At 35.2% G+C, this 12702-nt stretch overlaps 1 protein-coding gene across 1 annotated transcript; it reads right to left on the bottom strand.

The window, feature by feature from the left end:
* Positions 1–11170: 11170 nt before the first annotated feature.
* Positions 11171–12438, bottom strand: LOC128126849 (uncharacterized). Its single transcript, XM_052764987.1, has 3 exons — positions 12242–12438; positions 12113–12149; positions 11171–11320 (listed from the first exon to the last, which is right to left on the bottom strand). The coding sequence occupies exons 1-3, from the start codon at positions 12436–12438 to the stop codon at positions 11171–11173; spliced, it is 384 nt and encodes a 127-aa protein (XP_052620947.1).
* Positions 12439–12702: the final 264 nt, after the last annotated feature.

The following is a 12702-nucleotide window of genomic DNA, read 5'->3' as shown; positions in this document are numbered from 1 at the left end:
GTTCGAATGGATGGTCCTATTTAATACTCATACTCGGTGGGGTTTGATGCGTTCTTTTCTATTCATTACATCTTGCTAATACATATTCTCAATACATTGTTAACTAATCTCACATGTCATAATAACAATGTATTTCTCATTTAGGTCATTCAACCAAAATCATAGGCAAAAACCATGTCTTAATTCATCTATATGCACCTTAATCCTTTATGCACATGTCGTAGGATAATAACAAGTTCTTTGTTCTTTCTAGAAGGGTAGAGCTAGTGCATTAAACAATAGTGATGGTTTTACATGTAATAATGTGAAATATACCTGAAATTCTTAAGGGTGCATGCAACCTAATTAGATCTATGTCATAACTCTATTGGAGCAATATACTATTGAACAACAAAATTCTAAACCCTAATTGAATCGAAATTCACAAGGATAATAACATACCTATGATTTGTTATTGTAAAAAAAAACCCTTTGATCAATCCAATGGTCTCTTGAAAACTCATTTAAATTGTGTGCAAGCCTCTAATGGTTCATACCCACAACACAAGAACCTTAGAAAAGTTTGGAGAGAAGAGGCAATTTTCTGTTATCTGTGTCTGTTAGCATTTGCCGAAAATTCCAAGCCATAAGGCTCTATTTATAACTAATTAGGAAACACCTAGAAACCCTAATTTGAGCATAAAATAATATTAGTTAAAATAAGGTAATTATCAAGTTCCTTAATTACCTTTATAAATGCTTCCAGAAGACTCCAAAGGAGCCTCCAAATCATCCCACAAAGGAGGGTTCTAGAACCTATCTTCTGCTCAACTTTGAACAATTACAATTATAGTCCTTCAACTTTTAAGTAATTCTAGTTAACCCATAATTAATTCCAAATTAATTATGATTAATTCTAAATTAATTATGACTATTTATAATTATTATATTAGTCATATAATATATTAATAAAACATTTATCTGGATAATAAATAAATCTAGACAATTTCTTGGTTATGAGGGAAACCCAAAAATGACTTTACTTTTATTCATCAAGAATTCAACATTATACTAATTTAGTTAGGACATTACACACCTTAATCCGAAAGTCTCCCACTTGGATAAGTCGCTAACTATAATTGCTTGTACAACTCCGAATAACCAGTAAAGAGTGTTTTTAAGACACTACCAGACTCTGTTGGTCCTAAGATAAGTAATCACATATTTCTTCTTTTTTCCGGATATTGTTTGAACATGAGACATGGATTAGAATCAATCTCTTGTCTAAAATTCTGTTTCCCGATAATCTCGTTTTGTGATGATGTCATAAGACTACCAATCAAACACATCAAATTAGACGTGGATCGGCCCAACACTATAATGTCAACATCAAAACATAGAGGGGCCCAAAGATATCACTTTTCATATTAAGGAAAAAGAAAATAATAAAATTCAACTATATAATTACACAAATTTACTCATCGGGTCATACATGGAATTACACTTTATAGTACCTAGTTATGAGATGTGTTGGAGTAAACCAAAGTACAACCAATTTGTAAAATATGACTTACATGTCCGTTTTAAGAATAGGTGATATTATCGTCTTAGATATACTTGTGATTAAATACATGATGTAATCTCTAAGTGCGGATTTGACCAATACTCAAAATCTCTATATCTATGTACTCATGAATTCTGCAGCAATACCAATGCACTGTCCGGTCTCTATGGTGTAGTTCGTATGAATCGAGTGTTAAGAACAAAATCAGAGTACATAATGAATTAAGAACAAGGATGTAAATATAATCCGTTTGGCTCTATGATTACTTTTGAATGAGTACAAGAGTTCTGAAAGAGTAAAGTGCTCTCGTTCTCACAAGAATACAAAAGTTACCCTCACCCTTACACCTACCCCTATTTATAGGGTCATACAGACACATACGAAAAGAACATAAGGACTAGACATCATCACTTCGAACTCTAAACAATGCCTTATGTAATACATATATTCGATATATAAAACACTAACTTTGAATCTAACCAGGACTAACTGTACTTCGACAACTCACAACAACTTCGAACTCTATAATCTCCCCCTTTGCGAGAAGTGTCGAATCTATGTCATTAACATCTTTGTATCCTGATAAAGTACTCTGCGAACCTCCGTGTACCAAATGATTGTCTTTTGATTCTCAGTCTTATATCCTTCTATATTCTTCTTATAATTATTTAGACGAACAAGTAGATTCGTATACTGAGAGTTCATGTACCTTGTTTTTCTTGTTCTTCCCAACTAAGACAACACCCATAGGTTTAAGAACAATCTCCCTATCCTCAAAATGCTTGAGATTACCTTGACCATTCAACATAGATTGAGGCACTGTCACTGTTCTATTCATTGCCAAGGCAAGTTCGACATCCATCAATGCTAGACAATCATAGTAACTATCTATGAACAGTTTGATATGAGAAAAACCTATCAAGAAAGATTTTTTGTTGTTCACTTGAACTTTTGACACATCGATAGAGCTTAATATTTTTTCCACATTGATGAGATCACTGAGATTCATAAGAGGAAAGTCTGCCATTGAGAAGTCACAAGCAACATTGTTTTCTCTAACAACATGGTATCGAAAGTTCTGTAACAAGCCTTCGAACAGAATATCTTTGGAAATAGTCAACACCTTGACAATCTTGACCAAAGACCATACTTCCTCATCCTTCTTACCCAAAAGAGCATGAAACCTCAACTTCAATCTCTTGAACATATCTTTGTCTTGAAACCTATCAACCAATTGATATTGAGCAGAGATGAACATCATCTGGGTAATCGGAAAATCTAGTTGATTAAAATTAGTATTTTTGATTTCTTGGCACTTCTTTGGAATTTTCTCAAAATCATGCATAATTCCAGAAAAGACGATTTGTTCTATTGTCTCATAACAATTTTGCTTGCATGGATCACCTTTGTCTAAGACTAGTGGATCACTTTGTCTTTGTCGCATTATACTATTTATTTGTCTCTGCTTCTCAATCTCCTTATCCAAAGCTTTCTTCTTTTCTTCTTCTGAAGGATTGATCTCAATACCCTTCCTTTTATTTTCTTTTTCTTCTTTCGAGGGTGGTGGCTTCAAACTCGAACTCGATCCCCATGCACTTTGTCCTATGACAATTCCTTTAGTCAGTGGTCTCGAAGTTGTTGCAATCAAAGTAGTTGTTAATGAAACAAGAAGTGATGTTATAATTTGCATCGAGATCACCTTCCCCAAAACCTATCATGGATCTGAATCCTTCGAAGCGTCAACACCCTTATCTCCCCCTTGCACCACTTGTTTGACATGTGGGCATTCGTTCGCAGAAGAGATACAAGATGAAGAAGAGGATCAAGGTCTGTTTCTAGATTCTTTTCGAGAGATGAAATCATCTTCGAAATTGACTCCATAGAAACAATGGATTGTTGAGAAAGATCAAGCTTTGTCATGGAATCCTACAAGCTACCCAAAAAATCATCAAGCTTGACAAACACTTTCGAATCAGATTCGGTCTTGGCATCAATCTTGGTAGAAAAAGAAGTATTATATTCCACAAGCTTGAGAAACACTTTCAACGACATGCTTATCCAACGAAGATCCTAAACACGTGCCAACTATCATTGGCACTTTCAATTTCAAACTATTCGTCAAGCCAAACTTCTCAAGCAGGTTACGAGAGTACTTTTCTTGATTTATGAAAATTCCATCCCTGCTTTGACGAATATTCAATCCCAGAAAATTATTTATTTTACCCATCATACTCATCTTGAATTGACTTTTCATCATATTATCAAATTCCCTAGACAATGAAGGTTCAGTCGATCCAAAAGTAATACCATCTACGTAAATGTGAACGAGTATTAGATGACCCCCTACTTTCTTTTGAAATAGAGTGGGATCAACTTATCCTTGTTTAAATTTAGAGAGTTTCAAGAAATTGGTAAGAGTTGCATACCAGGCTCGAGGTGCTTGTTTTAAGCCATAAACAACTTTATCAAGAATATAATAAGGATTAGGAAATTTATTATTTACAAAACCTTGTGGTTGTTCGACACAAATAGTTTCTTCTAGGACTCCATTTAGAAAAGTGCACTTTACATCTATTTGATACACATCAAAGTCTTTGTGTGCTACATAAGCAAGAAATATTTGAACAACCTCGAGTCTCGCAAAAGGGGAAAAGGTTTCTTCATAGTCAATACCTTCTTGTTGCGAATATCCTTTAACGACCAACATCGGTTTGTTTCGAACGACATTACCTTCTTTGCCAGTTTTATTTTTAAAAATTCATTTTATGCTTATACCCAAAACATCATCAAGTTTTGGAACTAGTTGCCAAACCTTATTTCTTTCGAATTCAACAAGTTCATATTACATAGAAACAATCCAATCAGGATCTTCCAAAACAACCTTAATTGTTTTCGGTTCTATTTTTGAAATAAAAACATTAAACATGCAATATTCTTGGTGTTCATGAAGTACCTTGTTTTAGCATGAAGTTGAGCCCTTGTCAAAACTCCAGCTTGAGGATAACCAAGAACTTGTTCTTTAGGATGATTTCGAGTCCATCTGTCCAGTGGTGGATATGCAGGGTCGAAATCCAAAGGTATATCTTCGAACATTTCATCTGTTTTAGAACCATCACCTGCATTGGATAGATTATCAGACACATCATGAAAAGCTTCATTTTGTGTATTAGAAACATTAAGTATTAATCAATTTTGCTCCCCCTCGACAATTGGATTTAGATTGTGATGCTCCCCCTCAACATCAGCATTCGAATATCCATGCCCCCATCGACAATTGGATTTGGATTGTGATGGTCCCCCTCGACATTAGCATTCAAGTACTCCCCCTCCACCTGATCACATTGCAACACATGCTGAAGTTCGGTATGCACTTGAGAGCTTGAGGTAGAATCAGAATCATCATTTCCCTAGTCACCGTCGAATCATCAGAATGTTTCGATGCTTCAGGAATTTGATTATCATATACATGAACTTTTACATCTATTTCCCTGTCTGGAACACCAAAAATTTATTCATAATGACAATCGAAAGAATTAACAATTTCAAACTCATAATTTGTTTTTATAATGATAGGCTTCTGTTCAAAAGTTTGTTCAACACTTTTGAGATAATAATCATCGAAAGTCAGATTGAAAGTTTCTTCAATCTTCCTTGTTCCTTATTCAACACCCGATAAGCTATGGTATTTTGCGAATATCCCAAGAAGATCCCTTCATCAACTTTGGATTGAAATTTAGAAAGGTTATCTTTGAGATTCATTATGAAACACCTGCAACCTAAAACATGGAAAAGTTTCACATTTGGTTTGTGATTGTTGATGATGTCATATGGGGTGATGTTAAAATGACGTTGAATGAATGATCAGTTTTGAGTGAAACACGTTGTGGAAATTGCTTCTACCTAGAGATATTGAGGCAAATTCGCATAGGTTAGCATTGAACTTTGCAGTTCGCATAGAGATCTGTTCCTCCTTTCGACAACACCATTTGTTGTGGTGTGTAAGGAGATGAAAAATTATGCGATATCCTTAATTTAGCCAGAAATGAATCTAGAACTTGATTCTTGAATTCTGAGCCATTATCACTTTTGATCTTTCAAACTTTCTTTCTTAGACTGAGCTTGTTGTTCTTGATGAAATCAATCATTACTTGGGCAGTATCTGACTTCTGATGAAGAAAGAAGACCTATGTGAACCTTGAAAAATCATCGACAATAACCAAGATGTACCGCTTCTTATTGAGAGTTTCAACAGTCGAAGGTCTACAAAGATCAATGTAAATAAGTTCCAGTGGTTCAATGATCTTGGAATCAATCACGATGGGATGACCTTGACGGTGTTGTTTTCCTTGTTCACAAGTTGCACATAACGAATCGTTATCAAATTTTAAAACAGAAAGGCCAAGTACAAGATCATGTAAAACCAATTTGTTAAGATTTTTGAAGTTTAGATGTATGACAACCCGATATTTCAACTCTATGTAATGACCTGAAAAGTCAAGTATTGTAACCACTTTTGATATAATGAAATTAACTTCAAAAATAAAATGTCCAAAAATCTCAAATTTATTACCTACTATGTTAGATGACATTAAACCGTGATCGTACGTAAAAAGAACGCCCAAATCTGACTTCGTATAATGAAGTTATGATTTTTCCAAATTCGGCTTAGCGACAGACAACTAAAAAATCGAAATGGAGATCGAGTGACTTTTGGCCGGAATGACCTAAATGAGAATCGAAGGTCTCGACAATGGTTTTGCAGCGGTAAAAAGTCTGGCAAAAACAGACGTCAGATAACGAAGTTATGAATTTCTAATGAAATTTTCTTACCACGACCTTTTAGAAATAAATAATAAAAATAATTTCAAAATTTGTCGACGGAATCTAAACGAAAGTTGTAGAGCGTAGTTTCACCTACACGTGGATATAATGAACGTCGAAAACAGAGTTCGTATGAAGAAGATATGAATTTTTGAAGTTTATTAAATAAATAAAATATAAATTTTATTATTTAATCTCAGCATTATCCGAAGGAGGAGTCACCAGGTTAATCCGAGTTACGCCCAACGTACGCTCGTACGCTCAGCGTACTCGAGGACTAGGCCTCGAATCATCCACGTCGCCTCTATGCGAGGCTATGCACGTCTCATCTGAAGCTCCGAGGCAGTCGAGGAGGTGGTCACGCATGACGCACATGTACGCCAAGCGTACCGATGCGGTTCCCAGCCCCTATAAAAGGGATGCAAGGGTTCCGAAGCAATGGCTAAATTTTTCTCAACTTTCTTGCGTTCTTGCCTCTTTTTCCGTGCATGTGCTATCCCGAAGCCCTGGTTTCCTTGCTCAAGTCCCAAAGGTCGTTTGTGCTCTCAAGATTCCCGAGAATCCCGAGAAAATCCGCTTTCTCGAGTCGAAATTCTGCTCGGTTTTCATCTCGCCTTTTTCGATCTTTCAAGTGAGTTCATACCCTTATAATCCACACTTTTAAATGTTTTATAAATGATTTTATATGCTTTTAAGGGGGGAATACAAGTAAAACACACGATTATTATCGTGTGTTATATAAAGTTTCATTATACACTTTTTATCAACGGAATCATATGTGATTTATAACTATTATAGGGAAACTTTCGTATGCAAAATATATCACGATAACATCATATCTTTTTAAATGAAAAATGTTGTTATTTATGTATAAATCAAACACTCTGCTTATACTGTATGTATATGTGTCCATCTTAGGCACTACAAAAATTATACTTTTCATAACAAGTGAGCATTTCACTAGGGATTACTATACAAACGAGACACACTTTTAGAAAACTATAATAGGTATAGTTTTACGAGAACATCACGAACTTTTACATACTAGAAACACTATTTCAAGAAGTCACTTTCACATACAAGAACAAACGAACATTTTCCCACGTAAATCTGTTTTATACTAAGTTTTGTGAGACATTAACTTCACGTACGTTCGAGTACACATTTCAAGTCCTGTATTATATACCAGAATCCCTTGGAGGGGGAGCATGGTGTTTGTGCATAGATCTATACGGGATTGACAACCCCGTGCCCTGACTGTTAGCTACAGTACACCATTTGGGGTGACAAACGTCAGAACATTCCAACGCCTGAAGAACGTTGTGTATAGGCATTTCTAGTCAAGAGAATGGTTATAAAACTCATATGGAGTATTAAAAATACATTGATTTACGGGGTTTTTCAGATGTATTGGCAATTTTATACGTACATAAATTTTCTAGAAACAAATATTGGTCTTGATAGAAGGCTACATTTATGCTAGTAGGAAATATGGGATTTTCTAGGAACAAGCAAACAAAAACAAAACATTTCATTTCATACAAATGTTGTTATCTAAATACTTATGAAACTCACCAGCTTAAATGTTGATGTACTCTTTCAAAACTACTTGTATGTCCCAGGGATTCAGTAATTACAGGTAACAAACAACTTTTGAAGAAGGGACGCTGCGACGCCAGTTTAAATTCATATTTTGGCATCATATTGTAATTGGTTTTGAACATGTATCTTTTAACAATGGAAACTTTCAATTATATATATGATGGTTATATTGCTTTCTTTACTATGTATTCTATTGTTACGTTACCACATGCAGTCATCCGCCTCCGAACGTTTCCACCGTTCCGGTTTGGGGGTGTGACAAGATGGGAGAGTCTTCGATGCCACAGCCAACTAAGATCAGAAGATGCCTTCGAAAGTAAGCAAACAGAGGGAACACCAACAATTGGTTTGATGTCGAGTGTGAACATATAACCTTTCCTCTTAGACTTAAGCAAGACCTTTTTTGTTTCTTTGTTCGAGATGACACTACCTTCCTCATCGAAGACTACTTGATTACCAGTGCCCACAACCATTTGTGACACACTTATCAAGTTGTGTTAAACACCTTCGGCATATGCCACCCGGTTGACTATAAACTTTTAATTTGTAACCTTCTCATAGCCTTTAACCTTGCATTCACTACTAGAAAAACAGCCTTTTACGATGCTCATTGCGCGTCGTAAAAGGCTCAGACGATGCGCAAATGCGCGTCAAGGAAGGCCCTGTCATAAAGAGAGACGACGCACTTTTGCCCGTCATTTATAGACGACGCGCACTTACGACGCTCATTTACGACGCGCAATTACGACGTGCGTTTACGACACGCAATGCGTATCAAGGAAGGCCCTGTCATAAAGGAAGACGACATGCATTCGCGTGTCGTAACCTTACGACGCACGTGTTAATGACACACAATGCGTATCAAGAAAGCACCTATCAAGAAAGGCCATGTCATAAATGAAGATGACACACATCTTTGCGTATCATAATTTTAAATGTTTTTAAAATTATATATTTTTGATAGATTTACTAATTTTCAAATTAAATAACACATTAAAAGTCTCATAATAAAAAATAAAATACCATAAACAATAAAGATAATTCATTGCACTAGTATGTCAAATACAAATAATCATTCGAATAGTAAGTAAATGTAACACATTGCTAATATTGCATAATATTTATTAAAGAAAACAAAACATGTACAACATTAAAAGAAACTCATGACTAAATTCTCCTTTGACAATTTCCTTTCTAAAAGAATAACCTGAATGCGGGAACTTTGCATGAGAGGTTGTACGGCAATTAGGTGAAAGGACCAATTCATCCATCAAACACACAATCAACACTCAGCAAACCCACTCCACTACCCTCTCCAACAGCAAGTCAAATTAAGCGTCATCCAAGTGTTAGTGCCAAAAAAATCAAAACATTCATCAATTTTAATGTGTTGGGAGGAGAGCAATTAGGTGAAAGGACTGAGAAATTCATACCCATGCTTATCTTAGCAAACTTGGTTTGGAACACCTGCACAATAAAATATAAATCGTCAAAAGACTAAATGACTATCTTACCCTTACATTGAAAAGTCAAAGTGTTGATAGATAGTTTTGTTGGTGGTACCTAAGAAAAGTGCAGAAGGTTTTCCCGGCTGAGACTTGAACTCGGGATGAAACTGGACGCCCACAAAATACGGATGATCACCAAGTTCAACAATCTGTGCAGATTAAAATAAAAAAATAACTTAAAACTACTAAAATGTTAGAGTAAATCCGTCTTTTAAAACTAACTATATACCTGATTAACTGGAATTCCCTCTTTCTCCTCAATCATTTCCATCACATAACGAATACTGTTCGAGCTTTCCACCTCCGGGCTGATGGTTTTCAATGTCAAAATCTTAACAAAATCCGCATGTTACCTTCAAAGTCAAATCATCTTTCAGGTTCTTTCCAACATTTTACCCCATTTTACCCCTTACATCTTTCATTCAATTTCTGTTTTTTTTTTTATTCAGGGATCATCTATAGGGACTTGAAACTAGAGAATATATTACTTCAAATAGATGGACATGTTTTATAGAGTGACTTTGATTTATCATTCAGAACTCAGTGTAAATCCCAAGTATGTCCTTTTCTATTTAAAAAAAATGACTTATATTCTTACAAGATTATGGATTTATTTATTTATTTTTATCGTATGTTAATTTTAATTTTGTAGGTTATAAAACATCCTCATCTTAAAAGAAGAAAATCTAGAAGCCAACCACCACCTACATTTGTTGCAGAACCTTCTACACAATCAAATTCATTTGTTGGGACTGAAGAATACATTTCTCCGGTATGAAAAGTACTCAAAGGGCATTTATGTAATTTCACTTATTTATGGTCTCTTTATTTTACCCTTTGAAATTATGATGATATTTCAGGAAATCATAACAGGAGCTGGCCACTCCAGTGTTATTGATTGGTGGGCAGTGGGTAAGCTTATTAATTTTCATGCATTTAAATTTTTCTTTAAAATATACACCATTTATTTGAATTACCTTCTTTTACCCATTTCAATACTTTACCTAATTTTTTATTATATTCTTTTTTTTATTTCAGGTATTTTATTATATGAGATGTTGTATGGTCGTACACCATTTAGAGGAAAGAATAGGCAGAAGACATTTGCCGATGCAGTGGAATCCCCTCTATGTCCTGAATCTTTGACTTCACAGTATCAATGTTCTTTGAGCTGTCCACCTCCAACTTTATGGTCTTCCCTGTCAAAGTCTTAACAAAAACTTGCATATATGATTCAACAAATGACAATCAGCTAAATTTTCAGTCAATAAATAGGAATTTAGGAAAATACAGAGCTTAAGTTAATAGTGTGTAATATAAATGAAAGTAATTTGAAGTTACTGATTGATTTTGAATCATCCTAGTTGTGTGTTCCAGATTAGTAAAAGCCGGAAGAGAATAACAAAATGACAAGAATACACTTTTGAATAACACGATTTTACCTAAAATAAACTTGGCCAAATCAAATACAGAAATGAATGAACAAAACCTAAAAAACTCTAGTGTAAACTAATACGGACACACAAAGATCAGTCAATTATGTGTGATCAAATGAAAATCAAGTCAATCGACACAGGAATTTGTGTAGAAACAATTGAAATGAGAAGTGATCGAATAAGATTCGAATCATGATCGATGTAGATACCTGTAGGAGACATCGGCTTGGGACATGATAGGGTGATCGTACACAACAACTTTATGGTCCTCCCAAACTCACAACCAGCTCCAATCTAGATCCATTTCGGATGTGATGATCTGCTAAAGTTTTACCATCCTCGAGGATCTTTCCATCAATGATCAAAATCTGTTGATGCCATGGAATCCCCTCTTTCTTCTGAATCTTTTCCTTCACATCACAAATGAAAGGTCATATATGATTCAACAACTGACAAATAGCTATAATCTGTTAAAAAGGGTTAGGTCGTATGTGTCTAAATTCCAAATTTTATCCCTGAACCATATTTCTTAGATGAGATAATATGAGATTAAATTGTTAAGATCAAATGGGCAACATGGGGAATCAACAACCATGAATAACAAAAGCAGCAACAGCCAAAAGGTCACAAACATTTGGAAGAAGAAACTTGAGGTGTGGATTCCTGGATTACGGCTTCTGATAATAGCACTTAACTCGAATTTAGATACAATAAGTGTTAGGTCAGAATGACATTGTGAGATTTTTCTATCAACAACTCAACATCAATGGAAAACATGCAGAGACAACAACCATGAATAACAAGGTAACATAGTAGTTAAGAATGAGGTGGCAGCTTCTGATAACAGCAACTAAGCACAAAGAAGGAGCCACATCAACAAAGGATGCGGTTACAGACAATGAGATGAAATGATAGGAACCTACTGAACCATGAATTAAACAAAAGAAGGAGCCACATCAACAATAGATACACTTAAGGCTTACATGATCATACACATATACCATGAACTTATATTTATCTCTTAAAACAAAGTATTATTTATTAATAAGACATAATAAGAAAAAGAGTAAATTAAAATACACAAGTACCTCTGGTGGAAGACCATTCTAGCCACTAATCCTACTCCCAAGAATATTTGACATAACATTTGAAGATGCCATGGGACTTAGACTTCATGGCGCAGTCTATCAAGCTCATTAAACCCTTGATTTGGCAGCATACTTGAAACCCTCACAATATCTGAAAAAATAAAAGGATTTGAAGCAATTAGTTAAAAAGTGGTAATATGAAATGATTTAAGTTTCATCTGATTCATACATGAATGAAAATACTTCATCAATTCAAGTTCAATGATGAGGATGAAGGGCGTGACTTGTTCCAGATCTTGTGCAAAAGACATGATTGCCCTTGGGCTTAAGCCAGGAGCAGTTTCAAGGAAGGCAACAGCTGCCTTTGCCTTTGGGTTGAAGGCAGAGGATGGAGGGTGACTTGTTCCAGATCCAAGCAAGAGAGACTCTACAGTTGCCATATAGCTCGCTTCTACAACTCATACACATAAAATCGTTGTCATATATGAATCCAATCGTTGGGTGATTGAAGGCGACGAGGCCACGTTTGCTTCTTAGAGAGAGGGAGGGCGAGAAAGTAAAAACAAATCTCACAAATTAGAGAGGTTATCGAAGCTAGTAAGAGGAACGCCAATGAAAAATCCAAGGGATTATTGAGAGAAAAACTGAGTTTTGTTTGTTTAAAAGCTATCGAAGTATCAATGAATTTCCAATCTAGGAGAATT

This window comes from Lactuca sativa, chromosome 6 (genome assembly GCF_002870075.4).
Source record: "Lactuca sativa cultivar Salinas chromosome 6, Lsat_Salinas_v11, whole genome shotgun sequence".
NCBI lineage: Eukaryota > Viridiplantae > Streptophyta > Magnoliopsida > Asterales > Asteraceae > Lactuca > Lactuca sativa.
The sequence above is the reverse complement of the archived record's forward strand: the minus strand, read 5'-3'. Positions and strand labels throughout refer to the sequence as shown.

Coding starts and splice junctions, on each gene's coding strand:
- LOC128126849 (XM_052764987.1), bottom strand. CDS start 12,438: ATGGCAACTGTAGAGTCTCTCTTGCTTGGATCTGGAACAAGTCACCCT. Junction 12,150..12,241: donor ATTGAACTTGAATTGATGAA/GTATTTTCATTC, acceptor TTATTTTTTCAG/ATATTGTGAGGGTTTCAAGT. Junction 11,321..12,112: donor AGTATGCTGCCAAATCAAGG/GTTTAATGAGCT, acceptor TGTGATGTGAAG/GAAAAGATTCAGAAGAAAGA.